Here is a 21,510-nt window from a genome sequence, read left to right as displayed (position 1 = left end):
GAACCCAGCAGTGTCTGGTGTTGGCCGAAGCATATGAGAGGCTCTCACGTTAACGCTGGGTCGTGATCAGGGGGAGCTTCTCTAGCACATCATCACTCATTTGCAATTTAATGGCACCAGAGATCACCTCTGCCTCGGCCCATTCTCAGCATGGCAAAGCTTATTAGCAGAGTGTTTAAATCTCAGCACCAAATCTCACATGAATTCACCACAAACACTGATGCGTACCTATTGTAAATGCTTGGTCAGCTATAGGGCGGCGCTAGAGAGTTTGAGAGCCAAAACACAACACGCAAAGTTGTTTCGACTCCCTTTAAAATATATATCTTGTAAGTCGCTTTGCATAAAAGCATTCACCAGATGCATAAATGTAAATTTAAGTGACGTGCCACTTTTTGCTAGTGCAACAAACTTTTCCCGTTTACGAAATTGCCATAAGCACAATATATGCACTTTCGCTTCCTTGCATTTCTCAGACAGCGTCTTTCGAGACTGTGGTTTTCAAATTTAATTGTGAGCACTATGTTTCTGTTTTCCCTGTAGATCTCCAGTTGATTCAGACATATTTAGGCCTGTCTGGAGATATCAGACTGCATTATTGTTCTCCACGGAGCATTATGGCTTTGTAATGATGTCTCAGGCCTTGATAACGTCAAAACCAAACTCAACTACTTAAAATATGCTGCTTTTAGCGGGCCAATTTTCAAGACATTCTTGTCTATACAAACCATTCTCCGATAAGGATGGTCGCAATGGTAGTTTAGTCATCCAACAACCAATAAGTCAATTGTTCAGGTCGACAAGTTAATCTAGTTAATCTAGTTTTCACGATAAAACAATAAAAAAGAGAACACACATACACTTTAAACATTTAAAAAATACAGCACTTTATTTTTATAATGCATTTACATTTTGCAGTTAATTGTGCTGTTTTAACGTAAAATGTCCATTAAGTTACCCAGTACATTTTTTTATTTTTTACAGTGTATCCTAATAAAATATATACAGTACCTTGAAGATATTACTTTGAATAAAAGCATTTAGCAAAATATAATGTAATGTCTTTCAATGTTGTGTCACATCACTTACTATTTTTAAACATACCACGTTGCTTTTTATGTTTCAAACTTTTTTTGTGCGTCTTAAACTTAAATTGTTGTTTTTTGTTAAGGATAAAATGTTGTGTTCTGTTGAACACGTCTCTTCTTTCTGATTTGAATCTAATGCTCATGTCACACATGTCTGCTCGCGCACATCTATACTACTACACCTGCCCTGCCCAAGGGCATTCAATTCACAAAAAAAGACTTTCTGTTTGAAATCGAAGCTTTGCAGTCCTACTTATTCAAGGAGAGGGAGATAACGCCGAAGGTTCTGGCTTGCCGAACGGATAAATATTACGCGTTTGAAGGATTGTGACAATATTTTCCACCATGGGTCTCCTCACCCAGAGCTGCTTAGCTGTCCTCTTTTAAAAGAGTGAGGAACATGGGTATCAGCATGATGCAGCCACGAGAGGCCTTCACAGCGAGTGTGTGTGTGTGTGTGTGCAGGATTTTAGGAGTGCAGCCATAATGCTTCGCTTCCTACAGAGAGTCAGGCTGACTTCCTGTCTGGGCCGCGCTCATCTCTCCCGCACACATTGGAAAGGATCGCGCGTGTGTGTTTGATAAAACGTTGCCTGTTTACAAATCCTATTATGTGCATTTCGCGTGTCCTTGGTGTTGATTGCCGGTCCATGTTAGCTTTAGTAAACGTCTTAATTGTGTTAAATGGGTAGAAAAGCTGGCAGATTAGAGACCATTAATGAGCGTTGTGCGAGCAGGCGTATTCCCGCGATGGCACTTTTGTCGGGTTGGCAAGGAAGGAGGGAGAGAGTGCGCTCGCGTCACCTTGAAACTCGAAAACACTGGAGAAACAGGTCATTGTGTCTCTGCTGAGAAGAGGTACACATCGCTCTCTCGCTCTTTCTCTCTCTCTTTCACTGGCTCTCTGCACCCTTTACAATCTCTCTCCCTCTACCTTTCCATCTGAACGGCAGATAAGCTCACAGAGGGAGACTTTAAAAGACTCTCCATTTGTGTATAAATAGCTTAGGATGAATTATTGAGGGGCCCAGGGTTACTAATAATCCCCCAGGACCCATCCGACAATGACACAGAAGATAGAGGGAAAACAATTACACAAGGTTTCTCTTGAGGAGAGCTGGATTGAGGGGCCGAGTGTTGGAGGAGGGGCGTTTTTTTATGGGGGGGGGGTGCTATGGAAGCCCCTTTCGGGCTTCCCGTCTTGGCTAATAAAGCCAATTAAGTCGGCGGAATCAATGGGCCTGCGAGCGGTCCCGGAAAGCAAAAGCGTAATGATTCATGTCCTCCACCCGGAACGTCCCGTCTCTTTTGTCCACACAGGCGGGAGGACAGCAGGACACTGACGGAATGAGACAAGGGGACAGCGGGGGAATATTAAGGAGCTGTTTGTGTCAACGCAAGGACGGCACCGATAGGGCGCGAGGTGCAGACGGACGTTGCGGGCACCCTGTCGCATACTCGTCCGCTTTCAGCGGGACTGTCTTTAAAGCCTCTGGGGGGCGGATCTTGTTTTTTCGTTACCTGATTTCCATCAATGCTGATTTTGTACTGTTGGCCACTAGTTGGCATTACCGTGGCTGGATCCTCTAATGTTATCGGTGGGATCTGCAACAGGGCAATATTGTATTGCTGGAAAAATACGATTTATTTTTTACGATTTATTCTTTTTGACCCCAAAAAAGTATTTTTATTGCTGCTAACCGTCTTCAAAGTTCATAAAATGCAGCAGATCATAACAATGTTAATCTATTTCTATCAATGCATGAAACAAACGTATTTCATTGCTGCAGATAATTGACATTTGTTTAAATCTATTTTAGTATCATACGGGCAGAGAACGGGCTCTCCTGATTCCTCTCAAACATCCTAAAATAGTTTTTCTTGACACAGTCGCCTTTGGCCTGCTGGCTGGAGGCATTAAAGCACGGTTTTCCGTAAAGCTGCTTTGATACGGTATGTATTGTGAAAAGCACTATACAAATTAAATAGACCTGACTTGACAAGCTGTCTGTATTAAACACGCTCCCTCCCTCATAATCTAACAACACTATGGGTATATTTGGTAAGCAGACAATATTTTCTGCCCTCTTTAAGTGCAACCTTCAGTTCTTGTATTCCAGAGCCGGCCACACGAGCTTATCCTTGATACGTCTGTGTAGCCCACAGAGCCATAATGTAATTGACTGTCCACATCTGAACACCACATGGCTGAATTTTATATTAGCTGCCCAAAAGGTGATGTAAATTTAATTCAAAAAGGCTTTGTGGAATAAAGAAACGTGTGTGTGTAGTAGTAGTAGTAAAGAGAAAGTTGTGTGTGTGTGTGTGTGTAAACAAGTTCTGCTCTGGAAGATCATTTGCACATCCTGTCCAGTATAGACAATATCAAAACATGTATTGTCATTGGTTGTTAACAAGTGTTGTGTCTTACATGTATGAGTTATACTTGTCACACGTGTGTGTGTGTGTGTGTGTGTGTGTTCATACTGTCTCCTGGTCCGTTGGGAATGGTGTGTGGGGGGGACTCTGTCCTAATGATGGTTTTCTACACCATTGATTCAGTAGCTCTTCTCCACAGTAAATCCTTCACATACAACACATTAGAGGCGAGGCTTTTTCCTCCGCCAATCGATTTGATAAACTTACTCCATGCTCCTCACCTCCATGATCCTCACCTTCCTCTTTCTTTTGTTTCCTTTTCTTTCATTTCCCTTCTAATCTTTATTTCTGGTCTGTCCGGTTTTCAATTCTTTTCTCTATTTTATTTCCCATCTTTTCTTACCTTTCCTTGCTTTCCTTTTCTTTCTTCCATCCTTTCTTTCTTTCCTTCCAGCCATTTCTTTCTATATTTCCTTCTCCCAGCCATTTCCTTCTTTTTTCTTTATGTCTTTCCTTCCAGCCATTTCTTTCCTTCCCTCCTTCTTTCTTTCCTTCCAGCCATTTCTTTCCTTCCCTCCTTCCCTTCTTCCTTCCTTCCTTCCTTCCTCCATTCCTTCCATCCCTCCATCCATCCATTTCTTTCTTCCATCCTTTCTTTTTTCTTTCCTTCCAACCATTTCTTTCTTTATTTCCTTGCTCCCAAACATTTCCTTCATTCTTTGTTTCTTTCTTTCCTTCCAGACATTTCTTTCCTTCCCTCCCTCCCTCCTTCCTTCCTTCCTTCCTTCCTTCCTTCCTTCCTTCCTTCCTTCCTTCCTTCCTTCCTTCCTTCCTTCCTTCTTTCTTTCTTTCTTTCTTTCTTTCCAGCCATTTCTTTTCTTCCCTCCTTCCTTTCTTCCTTCCTCCATTCCTTCCATCCATCCATTTCTTTCTTCCAACCTTTCTTTCCTTAATCCATCCATTTCTTTATTATTTCCCTCCCTTCCTTCCTTCTTTCCTTCCTTCCTTCCTTCCTTCCTTTTATTTGATTTAATTTTCTGATCTTTTATGGTTTTCTTTTTTCTTCCTTTTGTCATTTTACTTCTTTCAGGTTGTTGCCACGCAGGGAGTTGAGAGAAAATGCATCTCAAGGTTGTTTAATGCCAGCGGAGGCAGCGAGGGTTGCGCAGGGACGCAGGTTTAGTATTAGACCCCATTAGAAATGCATCCCGACCTCCTCAAATATTCTCTCACTACCACTTCATTCCACTGGAATAATATCACTCACAGAGAGGACTCATTAGTCCCAGAAACAGCTCCTGAATATTTAAGACCTATTTTATTGAATAAAAAAAGCTTGACGTGGTTTCGGCACAGTAATTGAAGATCTCTCTCTCTCATATTACTCTCAGCGCTCATATTGCTCTCTTCAAAGTGCATTTTTATTTAATCAGGGGTTTACTGCTTCCAATTAAATATTTTAAGAAGACGTGTTGTTTGTAGGTGAAGACAGGGCGGAGAGACGCAAAGATATCCCGGTGTATTTCAGAAGACCTTGAATTGTCAGACCTTGGAGGGCAGTTTATTTAAATTACCCGAGGCCTGTGGGGATACTTGGGTTAAAGGAAGGAGGGGAACTTTGGAAATTTGTTTCCTCTGCTCAATCTTTATAGTGGAATTGATATGCACTGGTAGGGTGACAGGACGGTCAAATAAAATGACACAAACAAACATGACAGGAATGCGCTCGTACAGACTCGCAAGACATTAAAGGTCTGATCAGCACATATCGATTTGAATAGGATACATAGAGAGAAGTTGGGGGTGTTCTACATTTATGGTTTATCTTGTGTGTGTGACATCATGTACTGTCGTATTTTGTGGACATTACAGTGCAGGAAAATTGCACTTACAAAAAGTTTTTTTGCATGTACTTTTTTTATTCGTTTATGTTTGCAGAGGTGATCAATTGTTTTTCGTGATCACAGGTTTAACTGATGACAGTAATAACCGAAAACAAATTAAAATGCACCTATAATTTATTATTCATATTATGCGTTCAAATTATTATAAATGTTGCCTGCGCCGTTCCATTGCTCTGCATTGTGCAAATGAAATGAAAACCCCAAGGCTTTGTTCTGTTTTGTTGTAGTTTTAAGACCGTAGTATGCCATGTATAAGAGTGCTGAAATCATCACATTTCATTTGGGCTTGTATGAATATATGATCATCCATTTGCAAATAAGTTCTGTGGAGAATTTAAATCATTTGTACTTTTTCATACCTAAATGCCAATGTCATGTAATAAATATTTCCTATCACAGATTTCAAGAAGTCTAATGTGAGATTTTATACTGGTGTTTTAAAGCTTCAAATCTGCACTGGAGTCATAATTTATCTAAGAAAGTATTTGGCGATATTTATGTTTTTAAAGCCTAGCACTTTAAAAATGTGAAGAATCTCTATAAATTCCCTTCTATTCAGTTAACGTGGCAACACATTTTCCCTCTCTTTCACACCATTAACATACTTTTAGTTAATCACACATGCAGAGATGTGCAAAGTTCATGCTAGGTGAGCACTCTATTGAAATTCATGCAAAGTTCAGCAAATCTGCAAAAGTCATTTGCACAGAAGCAAGATCTCGAGCTTGTCTGAAACTTTCTTTTGTAGCCTTTCCGCCATTAATATTTCCCTCAGAAAATGCAAGTCTGATTTTTGTCGCCAAGGGACATTGAATGAAGTCTTTACACATCTGATGATCAGCAGATTCATTTAGGTGCTGTTGATGGAATGACGTCTTCCTTCCTCAAACATGTTACTGCTAAACTACATCTATTTCATATATGTGACGTTTATAAACAAGCTTTTAACGTGCACACCTAAATCTACTTCTTAAACTACAACAATGCGTCAACTCTGTATTCTGTATTTGTAATTTTGTGAACTCGGGAGATACGCTTCTCAGAGTCACACCTGATACCGGCACATAAAACTGTAGGTATATCTTCATAACACTCAAACTAAATCCGTACAGCTATGTAAAATTGTTCACAGTTACAACATTGTGAACGTTTCTCTATAAATATGTTGTAATTCATCATTCTCACATTTTCCGGATAAGGCAAATGTAGTGACTAATCCAGATTTGATTTCACTTGTTGAAATCTTATGGGGTAGAGACACCTGATTCATTTTTTCTGCTGAGCTGAAAATAATTTCAACTAAACTCTTGCAATCTAATGACAGTCTTGTTAAGACCCTTCGGTCACATTTCGTTTACTCTGAATGATTCCAATCATGAACGTTTTCGGTTCATTTCATTCTTTCACTGTCAGTCTTCATTCTTATTTACTCCAGCAGTCTGTGTATGTGCCTGTGTCCCTTAAGGGTGTCTGCAGAAGGAGAGATAAGCCGCACGTGTAGGACACTAGTGGATAATGTTCACAAGAGCCTGGTGATCTCATCTTCCCTCTCTTTCTCCTTTCCCCCTCATCCCTTCTTGGTCCTTAAATCTTTTCTTTTTTTCTATAGAATCAACATTGAAAATAGTATTGCTATTAATTGTGGATGTGATATTGAACAACGTTTGTTTATGGATTGTTTATATACTAATATTTATACTCAGTTTATCAACACTGTCCACATGTGAACGTTAATGCAAAGAGGTTGCTACACTGTAAAACAGTATGTGCTCAATAAATCATGTTGACATTTTAAGTCACATTTTTCCATCGCTTAAACTTTTTTCAACTTCGTTTTATAGGTTAAGTGCAACTTAAAGTTATAGTTCACCCATCAATGAAAATTCTGTCATCATTTACCTGTACGACTTTCTTCCTTCAATGAAGAAAATAATAAACGTTTGAAATGATGACAGAACTTTCAAGATTTTCCATTTTTTTGTTGATTCTTTTGACTTCACAAATTTAGGTTGTTCTGTAGTTGTATATCATTGTGTATGTGAGTGCCATGTTTATATTGTGTATTCGGTTAGAAGGAGACTGTTTGGATGACAGCATGTGTCTCCATCATGTATATCAAAACTTTTTCATAACTTTATGATACTCTGTAGCTGTGCCCGAGGCCTTAGCCAGGAATTGTAAGCCTACCTGACTGTACAGTACATTGCTCTGGGCCCAATTAAACACAATACATGTAAGTCAGAAGATGGGCTGACAGACACAGATTGTGTGCTGGTGTCTAAATGGGCAAATAAAGTTCGATTCCTCCTCGATTCATTATAAATCTGCTCAAGTGTTTCCCATCATTTTCAGACATGAGCTGTCTTATATTTCTATAATTTTAAACTTAAGTCAAACTGCTTTCATCCTCTCTTTTTTTCCGTCCTCACAACATGACTCGCTTATCATGTGAAATTCTCTCATCTGTTCAGTTTCAGATCGTGAACAGTGTATTGCGGAGCATCAGAATGTTTTTATGTAAGGGTGAAGGGAACATGTCAGGATCACATTTATTTCAATAAAGAATATATCGTTTTGAATTTTGGGTTATCTTACTTGTCTTGTTATTGTATTATCGTTATTATTATCATCTTTTTATTAACAACAGCATACCAGAAGTTACATCAGTGTGATCTGAAATGGTTTTGGATGTCCGTCTCCCTGCATTGGTGCCCAAAATCGTTCCCATGTTTTACTCCTTTAGCTACGGCCTTGCCTACGCCCACAGCCTGTTTGCTCCCATGCTTTGAAATGAGTTTAATGGGAGATCAAAACACAGATTCTCTGTTCGTATCACAAACAGGTTACTCCTGCTTTTATTTTGAAGGCCCTACATTACCATCCAAGCATTCACTTTCATCTTTCCAGCTCCCTGTGTTTTGTTTATCTCTCTCCTCTCTCTGTCGTCTTTTAAGTGCTGTCGTGACCAGAGAGAAAGGAGCAATATTGCTTCTAAAGGACAAATAAATAGAGGTTCCCCATTATCTTTCGGTTCATCTCGTAGATTTGCGTGCACCGCTCCTCGTCAATTGGGACAGGCAAGTGTGCACAAGTGTCCCCTGAGAGCCCGAGCATATTCTGTAACATGACAGGCCCTCAGAGGAGCGCGCGAGCTGTCACGCTGAGCTCTCCCTTACGCTAATGAGTCGGAGATAATTAAAAAAGCCAGGCTGGACTGCAGGAGACGCACACGTGCGCACACACATACAGACAAATATACATGCACTCAGTCAACCCGACCGGGGTTAAACACACATACCGGACAGCGGAGAGGAATATTACTGAGTCATGCTCATCCCTCGAGGGGGATGAGTGTGTGTACGGCAGCGTGTGTGTGTCCCCCGTGTGTGTTTAGCATCCCTGTGGCGCTACGGCTTTTATGGGGCTGTAGGAAGAAAGCTACACTGCTTCTATTTAAAAAATCTCCTCGAGATTTAGTTGCCCTCTGTCTGGGTTCATGTTTCCCCCTGCAAAAATGTATACCAGTTAACTATGGTTACCATGATATATTGTGAAAGGGTTGGTTTACTTCATCAAAAGGATTTTTTAAGCGATTAGAATCTCACCACGAAGAGGTCTTGTCTGAAAATAAATTAACATTTTTATTTCATTTGCAAATTCGCGTTATTCATTTTATCAGCGTTTGTGGCCACTATTAGCATGCAGGCGGAAATGTCAGCGCCAGATTATCATGTTTACTCAGCATATTAGTATATTAGCATTTTTTTTATATTAATCGAAGATTAGCATAAACATTAGCATCCATTAACAAACCTTTGCATATTCAAATTTGCTTTACATACAAATGCGATGCTAATCGTTTCGGCTTTTGTTCGCTGGTTATTCTGCACAGTGTCCATCCCGGTGGGATTTTGGGGTAAATTGGTGGTGAAATCATTCACGGTTGTGTTTTAGCAAAATATTCTGGCAGTTGGAAGTGCAGGAGTGTGTGCTTGTTTGTAGCACCGTGTGCACCTTTAACACAAACACCGTTGTTTACTTTTTGCTTTTCATCCTGACACACATTTCTTCATAGTGTAATTCATTTTCCAATTTAAAGTTTTGTGGTTAAAAGACAGATGTATATTATATTGCATTTCTGTCAATAGATCCTTTAAAAAATTATACATTGGACATTTAAAATGTGTCTTTTTTATTTCAATAAAGAAACATTTTAAATTGTAATTGTAGTGTGAAAAGGGTTTCGTAAAACAATATTATCATGTAATATTTACCTGACAAACAGTCATTGTTGTCTATCAGTATCTAGGCCTTTGCATTTTTATAAACCAGGTTGTGTAACAAATGCATGGACAAGCAAACAAATTTAAAAATCTTGAAGCAAATTATTACCGACAAGGCCTTCTAGCCTAAAATATACAGAAAGGGGCTATTTTAATCAACAAACACACCTTTGCATGCACACACTTTCTCTGAGGGGATTCTTGTATATCGCTGTGGGCATGTGTTTCTTTTAATCTCAGATTCCCTTCATCTCTTCTGTCATTCAGTTCCTGTCTGCTACAAATGTACAGTTTACATTGCATTTGAGGTATGCATGTTATTAGTATTGTATCCATTCCTTCGGAATCAAACTTGTGACTCTGACGTTGCCAGCGCCACACCAGTTGAGCAACAAGAATGTGAATGCAGTATAAAAGATATTTATGCGAAAACATTCTATGATTTTGATAAAATGATTTGACGGTAGAGAACTCGGCTCTTTTCAAACGCACACCTGCTTGTACACAAACCTCTCTGACCTGTCTTTAATGCATCTCTTTCTGTCTTCTTTTATCCGAACAGGCTGTGCCTTCCTCACATACTGTGCAAGAGAATCAGCGCTAAAAGCTCAGACCGCGCTTCATGAGCAGAAGACGCTACCTGGGGTAGGTCATCAGCAATAAAAATCATGCACATGCACACAAACACCCAGTAAACACACATTCAGAACACACACCAGAACACATGCAAGTACAATAACTTATTACATTGCACGGATGTCAAAAGTACCAGTGAAAGAGTAACAAAGGAGGTCTTTCGATGTTATCAGACTTTGGTACTAGCGTGAAATTTTTTCGCCTGGAGTGTGTCAACAGTCAACATTATGTTTCATGGGCAAATTTGTGATGTGAGGTACTTATGTGAACAGTCAATTAAACATGAAACATTTGGAAAAGTGTGTCAAAATATTTAATCTATGCATTGGTAGTTGATCTCTCAATGTTTACTTGGATACGTGATATTCCTTTTAGATTTCTTGATTTAAATCTTTGTTTCAGCGTTTGTTGCCTGGTTCTTTATTTTACTACTGACTGTTTACTTGGCATAGAAAAATGAATAGCAATGTTCTTTTTATTTGTAAAATGCTTAAAGGCTACATAACATGACTGTAATTTATTTGTTAATATTTGTATTCCTATTTAATATTATTAATACACTTGTGTATTCAAGCAAGTAGGTTTTTGCTTGCTTGAATAAATTGGTATAAAGAATCATGAAATTGTTGATATTGATATTACGATATTAGCTAACTTTGGTAATTTAGGGTTTGGTGTAAAGATGTATAGTAACATTGTTTTTTATATTATTTACACATTTTATCAGATTTTTTCTTCTACGTCTTCTCATACTCTTTCTTTCTACCACTTTCTCTTCGTCTCTCTCTTTCTACCTCTCTCTGGAAGAGCCTTGTACCTAAGGGCAAGAACTACACAGCACCACATTAGAGCTGTCCTATTTATAGTGTCTTTCAGTGAGTGTGCGCGAAATGTGTGTTGTGTGGTTGTGTGCATCTGTGTGCGAGTGTACCGTATGAATGTCTGCAGGCACGTGTGTGTGTGTGTGTGTGCGTGTGCGTGTGCGTGTGCGTGTGCGTGTGCGTATGCCTTTGTCACTCCTCTCTGAGTTCAGTAATATCTTGCTGTGCCTGTCCCACTATAACATTGTTTGGTTTCCGCGTATGTGTGTTTTGAAGTTTCTCCATTAGCTCTCGCTCAGCTCGGTCTGGTGTATTCTGTTTTAATTACGCCTCCAGGGAGAGTGACAGTTGCCGTTGCGAGTGATTATGACATCATAGATGTTGAATGCAGGGTGAGCACTTTTGCTGGAGTTCCACTTCCATTCTTATATAAAAAACTAAGCAGATACCATCCTGTACAGCAAGATATGTTTTGCTCGCTTTTTAGTGTGCAAGTCATCGTGTCATATATTTTCGACTTAAGAAAGCACAACCAGCTCAATAACTAGATCAGTTTGTTATAAAGGCTTCTACGGGCTGAAATGCAAACGCAGCAGCTTCAAATGAATTCACTTGAAGTCTCCGCCCATCACAAATCAGCTTCATAACAATGCTTATTACCCAGTGGATCATTTAATTGCTCAGAGGTTACTCATACGAAGCTTAGGAGACTTAATAGCGGTCTCAGTTGCATTGCGCTTCAATATCACCTTTGTCTGAAATTTCTAACAATAAAAACTAACTACACAACTGTTGGTATTTACTGTATTTTGTCAGAATGTAGCATAGCAAGGGTATTTGTAGAATATTTTTGCTTTTTTGCCAACATTGTGCCTTGGTAAATATGAGCATAAGTTCAGACAATGTTGGGATCTCTAATGAATCTCAGCAGAAGACAAATGTGACTTACTTTTTTGCTTAGTTTTGTTTCTTCAAAAGGATTTGAGAGGCAGGAGATATCAAAGCGTATACATGCTCTCCCGTTATCCTTCAGAGAAATCCTCCCTTGTGGTTTTTCACTTCAGTGGCCATGTTGCTAAAGGGCCAAAATAATAACACTTTTAAATAAGCACATTTTTGCTGCCTTCAATTCTCAAGTACAATCAAACTGGCTTCACAAGTGCAGCACATTTTTAGAGTGAATAGTAAATGTAGAAAAATAGAAGAAATAAATAAGTCTGCCATTAATGCTCATAGAAAACTCTGTTGAAAATGTGAGAAAGTCATTGGAACATTGTATCTGCAGAAGAATCTAGAGCCATCAGCCCATCTCTTTGCCTCTCTCGCTTTTTCTTTCTCCCAGCCCCTGCCCCCACTCTGCCTTTATGCAGTAATCTCTCTCATTTTTCCACTTCACTTGACAGCTTGATGGTTTTTAGGAAAGTGGTTTTCATGTTGGAAAGTTCTGTCAGGACCACGATGGCATCGCAGGCTCTAGAGCTCAAATAGGAAGAGTGCGAAAAAGTGGGACACTCCTGAAGCTTCTGAATCATGTCTCAACACTGTTAATGGCAAAGTCAACCAGACGCCGTGAACGAGCGTTAAAAAATCAACTGGAGGCTGTTATCACGAAGCCACACTGTCTGTGCCACTTTCTTCTGGGTTGTGTGAGATCATCTCGCTGAGACTAAAGCGAAGCCAACATTTATATTGTGTTTATCGAGCATTTACGCCATATTAACATCACAAATATTGCAACTATAAAGCAGTGCTAGACAGAATGCAACGTTTATATATGTGTAGTTTGATTTGAGGTGATTTACCTACCGGTTTGATACGACGAAATAGCGGCAGTTTTATTCACATGTAGCTCACGTTTATTGCTGGATTATTATATGGTGTATTATCTTTTCACATGTTTTTTGGTGAGGTTGCTTGAAGAGGTTATATTCTATACTTTTGTATATTTTTCTCCTGAAGTCCAGTCATAACGTTGTCAACAAAAACAGTCATAATTTCGTTTGTATCAACCTTCCTTAAAGGGGTAGTTCACCCCAAAATTAACATTTTGTCATCGTTTACTCACGTCTTATCATTTCGAACATGGATTACTTTCTTTCCTCTACAGAACACAAAAGAAGATATTTTGGAGAGAGTTGGTATCCAAACAAATGTGGTACCCATTAATTTCGATTGTACAGACAAAGTCAATGGCAACCGCTGTTGTTCGATCACCAACATTCTTGAAAATATCTTTTGATTTCTGCAGAAGCAAGAAAGGCATACGGGTTTGAAATGACATGAGAGTGTCAGTAAATGATAACAGAATTTTCATCTTTGGTGGAACTATAACAAGCTACAGTTTATATCATGTCTGAATAGCTTATTGTTTATTGTAGGTCCTTGTGTTCTTTTATCAGTTTTACGGAGCCTTCATTTATATCTGTAATAACAAACAGTATTTTTTAAGACATTTGAGTTTTACCCTCATGCAAATACTATAGCGTGATTATGAAGATGACACAGCGTTTGAAGTGCATGTAGTCTATATATATGTAGGTTACAGGAGGAGAGAGAGATTTTTTGGGCCGCTTCCAGTGACAGGTTTCAAAGCACAGCCAGACCAGGCCGGGCTCTCATGCATGCTGCATTTATTTAAAATCTCCTCTGGCCGCTCTCGTTCTACGGTATGATGCTCAGAGCACTCTATTGATTCTGGCACCGGGCCTCATCATCGAGAGGGTGTATGTACACACCCACGAACATTCTCTCGCTCATGTTAAAATACAAACGTGCGCACAAATACAAACCGACCAGCTATTACTCACTGGAATGCACACAAATGCAAAATGTTCACAAATATCCATTCATGCGTATGAATATTCATGTAGAAATATTTGCCAGAGACTCATGCAGTAATGCATTTTGTGGTTGCGTTGTTGTTACACAGATCTGCGTTTAAAATGGAATACTAACACATTGCTTAGTGTATATTTAACAGCATATACTGTAAACTGGTTATTATATCGTGATGGATCAAACAGTATTAATATGTTACTAGTGTGCTAGTGGTCCATCACATACATTTTTAGATTGACAAAGATGTGTACAGTCATTATTTTGTGTTAAAATATTTGGAGTCAATGTTTAAAATTTGATTTGATGAAATGGAAAAGTATGTCAAGTACATTGCATTTTGGCATACAACATTTTAATCAGTATGCATATGGCTTCTTGCATAATATGCAAAAAATACATACCTTCGAACAAAAGTTAGTATGCCATTGCAAAAACATAATTACAAATGCACATGCTCATTTGCACATATGTCCGTTGACCACTGACCACAGAGACTGGATATGATAGAAGGATTTGGATCGATGCATCATTTAGGAACTCATATAGGAGCACACACACAGACATCTGCTTGCAGCCCCCTCATATTAGTCTGGGCAATGTCTCCTAGAAAAAAGATGAGAATGGAGAATGAATGAATGAATGGAGACGGGATTGAAAAACATGATGGGAAAAAGAAAGGGACAGAACAGGAAATGGCAGGCGATGTGATTCTGTACTCTGATTTATGTTCATTAACTTACATTTTCACTCTCACTCTCTTTCTCTCTGGCAGTTGTGTGAGACCCAGAAATCCATACCATTGACCAGCTGTGCGACCTACTTTTGTAGCAGGTCTTTCAATAAGTCCGTGGGCTGGTCAATATAGACCTATTGCCCAAGAGTGGTCTGAGAAAGGAGGGGGTGTGATGCGCTTTACATGTGAAATTACCCTAGCAGTCAAAAGTTTAAACACATCTGCTTATTTTTTTATTGTTAATGTTTTCTACAATTTAAAATGATAGTAATCACCAGAATGAAATCACATGAATGTAAGGTTGAGCAAATAATGGTAAACTAGCCTATTTTCTAGTCACCTGTTGTCTATTGTTCTTTCTTACAAACACCATTGGATCTCATTCTTTCATTATTCAATGAAAGAAAAAAAATTACATTTAAAAATAACAGTTTGATTCAATGTTATGCCAATGTTACAATGTCTACAAAACTAATTATAGACGTTTATGCATTAACCTTTAGATCATGACAAGCATGAATTTAGATGTCCAAACTAATGACTGCTGCCATTTATTTTAATTTGCCACTTTTCATAGTAACTAAACACAAACCTGTTGAAATGCAAAAATAATTATATATTATTTAAATCATAAAGTGTTATTTCTTTCTGCCTATGAATGATATTGACTTAAGAGGTAAATACTGTATTACAGTAATGAAATTCTGATGAGATTCACAGTTGAGAACCACAAAAATGTTCCCCCTCAAAAGTAAAGCATTGATGTATAACAGTTATTGAAAATAAACATGCTTAATTGCCGTGTAAATGTTGTTATCAATACAAAAATCCTAATGGTCCTGAAAATAAACTTAATTTTCTGTGCAAAACACTTATTTTCTCTCTTGTAATCTCCCTTCTGTCTTTCTCTGGGTGACCTCCTTCCTTGAAGAGAGCCTTACCCAGAATCACCTGCGAGATCACAAACCTTACATAATCACTCACGGCTCTCAGTGATTAAACCCGAGAGCTGGTTGCTGAGAGAGATACGTTTTGACAGATACGCGTCTGCCGTCGTGAAAAATAGATGCTCTTCTCAACTTGTGAAGCTTGTTGCCTCCACTGTGGGGGCTGTACTGATTACAACATTATGCAATACGGAAGAGACGCTCTATATTATGAATTCACCGTGAAAATGCTTGTGACAGCACGATGGCCCAGGAAAAAAAATCCTTAGCTGCCGAAAGTCGTGCTGACTTCGTCTAAACACGGTGCGGGCGCCCGGAGCGGATGAGACAATAGCTTTGACGTATCGGCTCATAATGGCGTCGTCGAGCAGACAGCAGTGGTGTAAAACGATTTGTTGTTTGTTAATAAGACTTCGCTGTGGTCGGAGCTTTCCGCGATCGACGTACCGTATGCCGACGGAATAATAAACTTTGCTGCGAAGGGCATTCATCCGCCGTGATTGGATTTATTGAAGTACGCCTTTTCACAAATCTCATTCGAACCGTTGTGGCGCAACAGTTTGGTAGCCACGGCTGCGGACACGAATACAAACAATGACGGCACGGGAATAACAGCGGAATTGAAGGCCGCGACTCGGCTGGCTTTTAATTATTGATGGCCACTTCGGCTCCGCATTGGCCAGTAATTGCATTACAGGTCACTTCTCAATAGCAATCTGTGAAAGTTGTGGTGATGTGTGCTGGTAGACGATCGATGGCCGCTGTCCAGGGTGCTGGATTCAGACACACTTTCTTTCTGTCGTTATCTCTCTCTCTCTTTCGCCCTCTCTCACAGTGTTTTCGCTCTTTTTCTCACCTGTATATTTTTTCCATGCTCAGGTCCCCTTCATAGTGGCCTACATGCTTGAACCTGCAGGTGCCATAAAGCAATTGGAAAACTCTCATCTCTTTTTGAGATTCGGAGAATGGAAAAATAGATTTTCGGCGTGTGGGCATACAGCAGATCGGTCATCACTTGAATAGGTGTTGCATTTATTTTACCCATGTGTGTTAGAGAAACCTGTTTTTATTCTTTTTATTTTGCACGATATACCACATAAAATCGTAAGCCATTCGAGCCATCAAATAATCGGGGGTCAGCTGTGGCCTAGTGGTTAGAGCGTTGGGCTTGTGCATAAGGTTGCCGGTTCGAATCTCAGTGCCAGCAGGTCATGACTGAAGTGCCCTTGAGCAAGGCACCTTACCCCTGATTGCTCTGCAGTAATGTGCCACTGTAAAAAACTACTTGTAAGTCTCTTTGGATAAAAGCGTCTGCCAAATTAATAAATGTAAATGTAAATAATAGACTTTCCATTTAGAGATAAAATAATTGAGGCAAAACAATTATGTGCCACAAGAATTGTTTTATTTCTTTTTATTATTTTAAATTATGTATTCAAATCTATGCATTCATCTATATGAAGTTAAAGTAGTTCATTTTTATTTGTTATTAAGTTAAATTTTGTTTATTGAAATTATTGATAGATAATCTCTATTTAATGACCTCGTTTCCATAGTCAATAGGTAATCGTGGTTAATAATCGTTATCTCAACATTGGCCAAAAGAAATCAATTTTTGCCATAATCAAGCAGCCTAGGCTTTACACTTGTATTAAATTGTGTTTCTTATCTTTCTTATTTTTTTAATAATAACATTTAAAATGTAGGGTTTTTGCCTACTGAGCAAATTCTGTTCAAATTACATTCAAAGATTACTTCTGTTGGTAAATCCTCAAGATTGATCAATTGGTCAAATTAAATAATAATTTATTTAAATAATACAATTTTCCCCAGTATAGAAACATTTAAATGTATAGGAAACTTGTAGCTTGTATCTACACTACCTCCCCAAATACACACGAAACCAACATTTACTTTATTCATCTTGGCTGTGATTTCACTTGGCGTTGTTCCCATGTCGCTCCTATACGTTGCTTTCTCATTGCCACTTACATTAACTTCCACGCTTAATTTCTTTTGCCGTCCCTCCGTCTCCCTCTGTTACACATTTGCTGTGTCATGCCGTCTCTCTCTCTTTATCCTGTTCGTGCTAGATCTCGTTTTATCCTTCAGCCTCCCCCTCTGAAGTCTTTGCAAGGCGTAGAGTTGAGGAGACAGTGGATTTTGCATGCTCTACATACACTTGGTACGTGTGTAAATGCGTGTGTGTTTCGAGATGGTGTCATAACGGGAAGGAGGGAGCCGGGTTTGTAAAATCATGATTTTGTGGTCCCTCACAGGAGGGGAGGGGTGAAAGGGATAGAAGCTTGGAGAGATGTGGGCAGAGTGTGTCCAGGCTGCTTGGCAGATATCGAAGCCTCCTGCTCTATTTGTTCTAGCCTTTCTCCATCCCTGTCTTATTTCTGTGTCTTCTGGCTCTTGCTTTATTCAGTTTCTTCTTTCTTTGTCCTCTTTTCTGTGTGTGGTGCCACTTATTTATTCATTTATTTATTTCACAGGTGGTACTTTCTATTTTAGGCCTGTTCATCCCCCAGGCCTGGACTGCGCTGTGCCGTGCATTGTTGTGGCAGACTGTGGCCGAATATTGCTTTATGCTGCATCATGGTCTGTTTTGTACTGGGTTTTTCTGTGTTGTGACATTTTCCTCTTTCAAAACCTAGCTGGCTTATTGTCTACTGTATCCAACCTGAAAAAAACCTAATGAGTGACTAGTTTGCAATGCTCTATACAGGCAGCAACAATGCACAACATACAGATAGACTCAACCTTGTTTCCAAAAAAGCTTGCTCTTTGCATGTTGGTAAATGAATGATACTATACTCTATTTACCACCACTTGGCACCAGTGGCGTAACTTTGTTTTGAAAAGTGTTATGGACAAAGACGACACAAACATAAATTATATAAATTGTTCATCACAAGCGTGAAAAATCCTCCACCAAAACAGCATAAAAAATGCGCTGCTTTATCGACGGCTTCAGTGGTGTAAAGCAGGTTCGAATCCACTGAACCCACAATCTCATATCAGATCTGCCTCCATTTGTTTACTGAAACAGTCTATTTTCGTCTGCATTTCTTACATTTAGTCTATTCTAATCTGAAACTGATGGGTTAAAGTTAGTATAAATAGCCTCTGCTTTCAAAGCGGGCAACTTGCACAGTAAATACACACTGTATTTTTTATTTCTTAAAAAGTGGTGGGACAAAATTGACTTTGGCAAAAAGTGGTGGGGACATGTCCCGCCTGTCCACCCGCAAATTATGCCTATGCTTGGTACTCAAAGATATCTGGGATTAGTTGCACTTTGACCATAACTAGGAGGATGTCTAGTAAAAAAATATTTATGTAAAAGCCTTTATATTGGCAACGTATTTATGATGCCTAAATGTATAGATAAGCAGCACACTAAGTTTTATTATGTTTACACATATATTCAAATCATATAGTTTTGTGCAATTTTGCAACTTTTATCATTCCTTTCCCCATTTTTCCTTTAAGCAACTTTACATACAAAAGTATAGAGTGGTAATAAAGATAAAAGATGTAGAAGTAAAGAGAAAGATTACTGAATTGATCGCAAATACATTATAATTAAAACTTTTCTGTTTTTGGATGGGCATAAGGTAAACAAATATACATAACACGTGTCCTATGGTGTGACAGCAACAAAACTAACAATGAAGATAGACTAAATTTCTCTTATGCTATTTTATATTTTAAATACATTAATAATATAAAATAATATAGTATTAACAGTTTGTTTTCTAAATTTCAGCTAAGCACTTTACAAAAAGATAATAAGAGCAGTAATACGTTGGTCTTTGTTTTGTGAATGTACAAAAATGTTTGAAAATATTTGAACATCTGTCTGTTGTCTGTCTGTTGTCTGTCTGTTGTCTCTCCTCTATAGTCCTGAAAGTCTCTCTCGATCAGCTCTTGCCTGTTTGTGATTGTGTGTTTGATTTTGTGTGTTCAAACTGCCAGACTGTGCTCAATGAGGCATCTCTTTTGCTCTGAGTTCCTGCCGCAGGCATCCTCTCAGTTAGCCAGTCACCGCTGCTTTTGTGTGTAGAATCCGGACTTGGTCTTTTGTGTTCTTGTATTGTGTTGTTTTATTTTGTATCAATATCACATCACTTGTGTTCAATAACAAGCAATCATCTCTATTTTTCATTGAGGGTTCTGGAATATTATGAAAATTGAAGCTTATCGTAGAAGTTCTCCTCCTGACTTGCTCGTTCACTCTTCACCTTTCCGCATGGCCGAACAATTTTTCACTTGCTTGGTTTATTTCATTTTTCGCTGTCTCTCTCTTCTCGTCACTTACAACCCTCCGCCACCCCAAAAGGAAACTAACAGCTGTGGACATTAGAGCACCACCAATGTGTCATCCTCTGTTAGCTCCCTCTCTGGCTTATTTTCTCACGTTCTGTATGTCAGGCGCTCTGTGAAATCCTCATCCGGAGGATCCCAAAATCTGCTGATGAGACAGGGTTTGATGTCCATTATTAGTCAGATCAGCACATGAGAAGGGCATTAGCTTAGCATTCATTAATATGCGGCATTAGCATTTATGCTAAAACATAGAAGAGCTATTGCTGCATTCAGGTCCCCTTTGGGAAGTTTCTACTTATGACTTGAGTACTTGCAAGTAATTACAGCGTGATGTGCTTACAAGTGATTTTGAACGGAATGAAATGGACGTGTTAGCAAGTAGCCTACTTCTCTCTTTGTGAATCGTACGCCCTGTTGAGAAACCAGCATATGCTGGGTTGGGTATGTTTTGATGATTTGCTTGCTTGTGCTGGTTTAAACTGGTCATATGCTGGTCATGTGCTGGTCACGTTCTGGTTTAAGTCAAGTCAGCTTTATTTATATAGCGCTTTTTACAATTTTTATTGTTACAAAGCAGCTGTACAAGAAAACATTGACTATAAGTAAAACATAAAAGGTTATGGAAGTCAAAACACGGGTCAAATATCAGACACACAATAAATTCCTATATGCAGTGTTAATTAAATAAGACTATCAAATTCTAGCAGCCCCCCGGCCAGGCAAACGGTGGCGAGGAACCCAAAACTCCATTGGAGGAGAAAAAAACCTCAGAGGGAAACCAGGCCTAACCAGGGGATTCCAGTTCCCTTCTGGCAAAAGCTGCTGCCTCTGCACAAGCTCGACAGTGCTTGCACAACAAGGCAAAATAAAAAAAGTTCGAATTAAAATTATCATTAATAATCTAATAGCGACTGAAGTTTTGAAGAGTCGCCACGTCCTTCGTCCAGCATTTGTCAGGTCTGGGAATGGATTGCGCCCTGCCCGCTCCGGTAACCTTGGACTGCATCCTGCCCGCTCTAGTAACCTTGGAACAATGGTTTAAGCTGGCAAGGAACCAGCACATGACCAGCTTAAACCAGCACAAACCAGCATCAAAACATCTATTTTAGCATATGCTGTTTTTTATCAGGGACTTTGACTTCAGATTTTTATCAGAAGTTTCAGAAGTTTAAAATTTTATATACTCAGAACAAAAATTTGTATAAAGTATGGGATTGAAGCCTTATGCATATATTGTTGCAGTCCTGTACTGACGCAGTGAATTATGGAAAATATGATTGATGTATATATTTTGTTGTGCAAGCCAGTTTTTTTTTTATATTTTATTTTTTATAAAAAAAATGGTGTAAAACTGTGTTTCCCCAAGTTCGCTAAAATATGTATGTTAGTAAAGGTATGTCATCAATATTTAAATCCGTGAAATCAAATTATATATTTGTTTTACTTTTTTATATGTTTCCATAAATTAAAAAATTCATAAGATTTCTATATTAATATAGATATTCAACAGTTTGAATTATACAGTGTAAAAAACAAAAATGTACAT

General features: G+C 38.8%; 1 protein-coding gene across 1 annotated transcript in view; it reads left to right on the top strand.

Moving 5' to 3' along the window:
• The window catches only part of celf4 (CUGBP, Elav-like family member 4), a gene marked incomplete at its 3' end in the record, with an annotated part of 65,773 nt that overhangs the window by 10,773 nt on the left and 33,490 nt on the right, over window positions 1–21,510 (top strand). Inside the window, 1 exon segment of the mRNA XM_079487027.1 lies at window positions 10,217–10,299. Coding sequence (XP_079343153.1) covers window positions 10,217–10,299 — 83 coding nt within the window.

This window comes from Barbatula barbatula (assembly GCF_947034865.1).
Source record: "Barbatula barbatula genome assembly, chromosome: 22".
NCBI lineage: Eukaryota > Metazoa > Chordata > Actinopteri > Cypriniformes > Nemacheilidae > Barbatula > Barbatula barbatula.
Note: the sequence above shows the minus strand (reverse complement) of the source record. Positions and strands in the feature narration are given on the sequence as shown.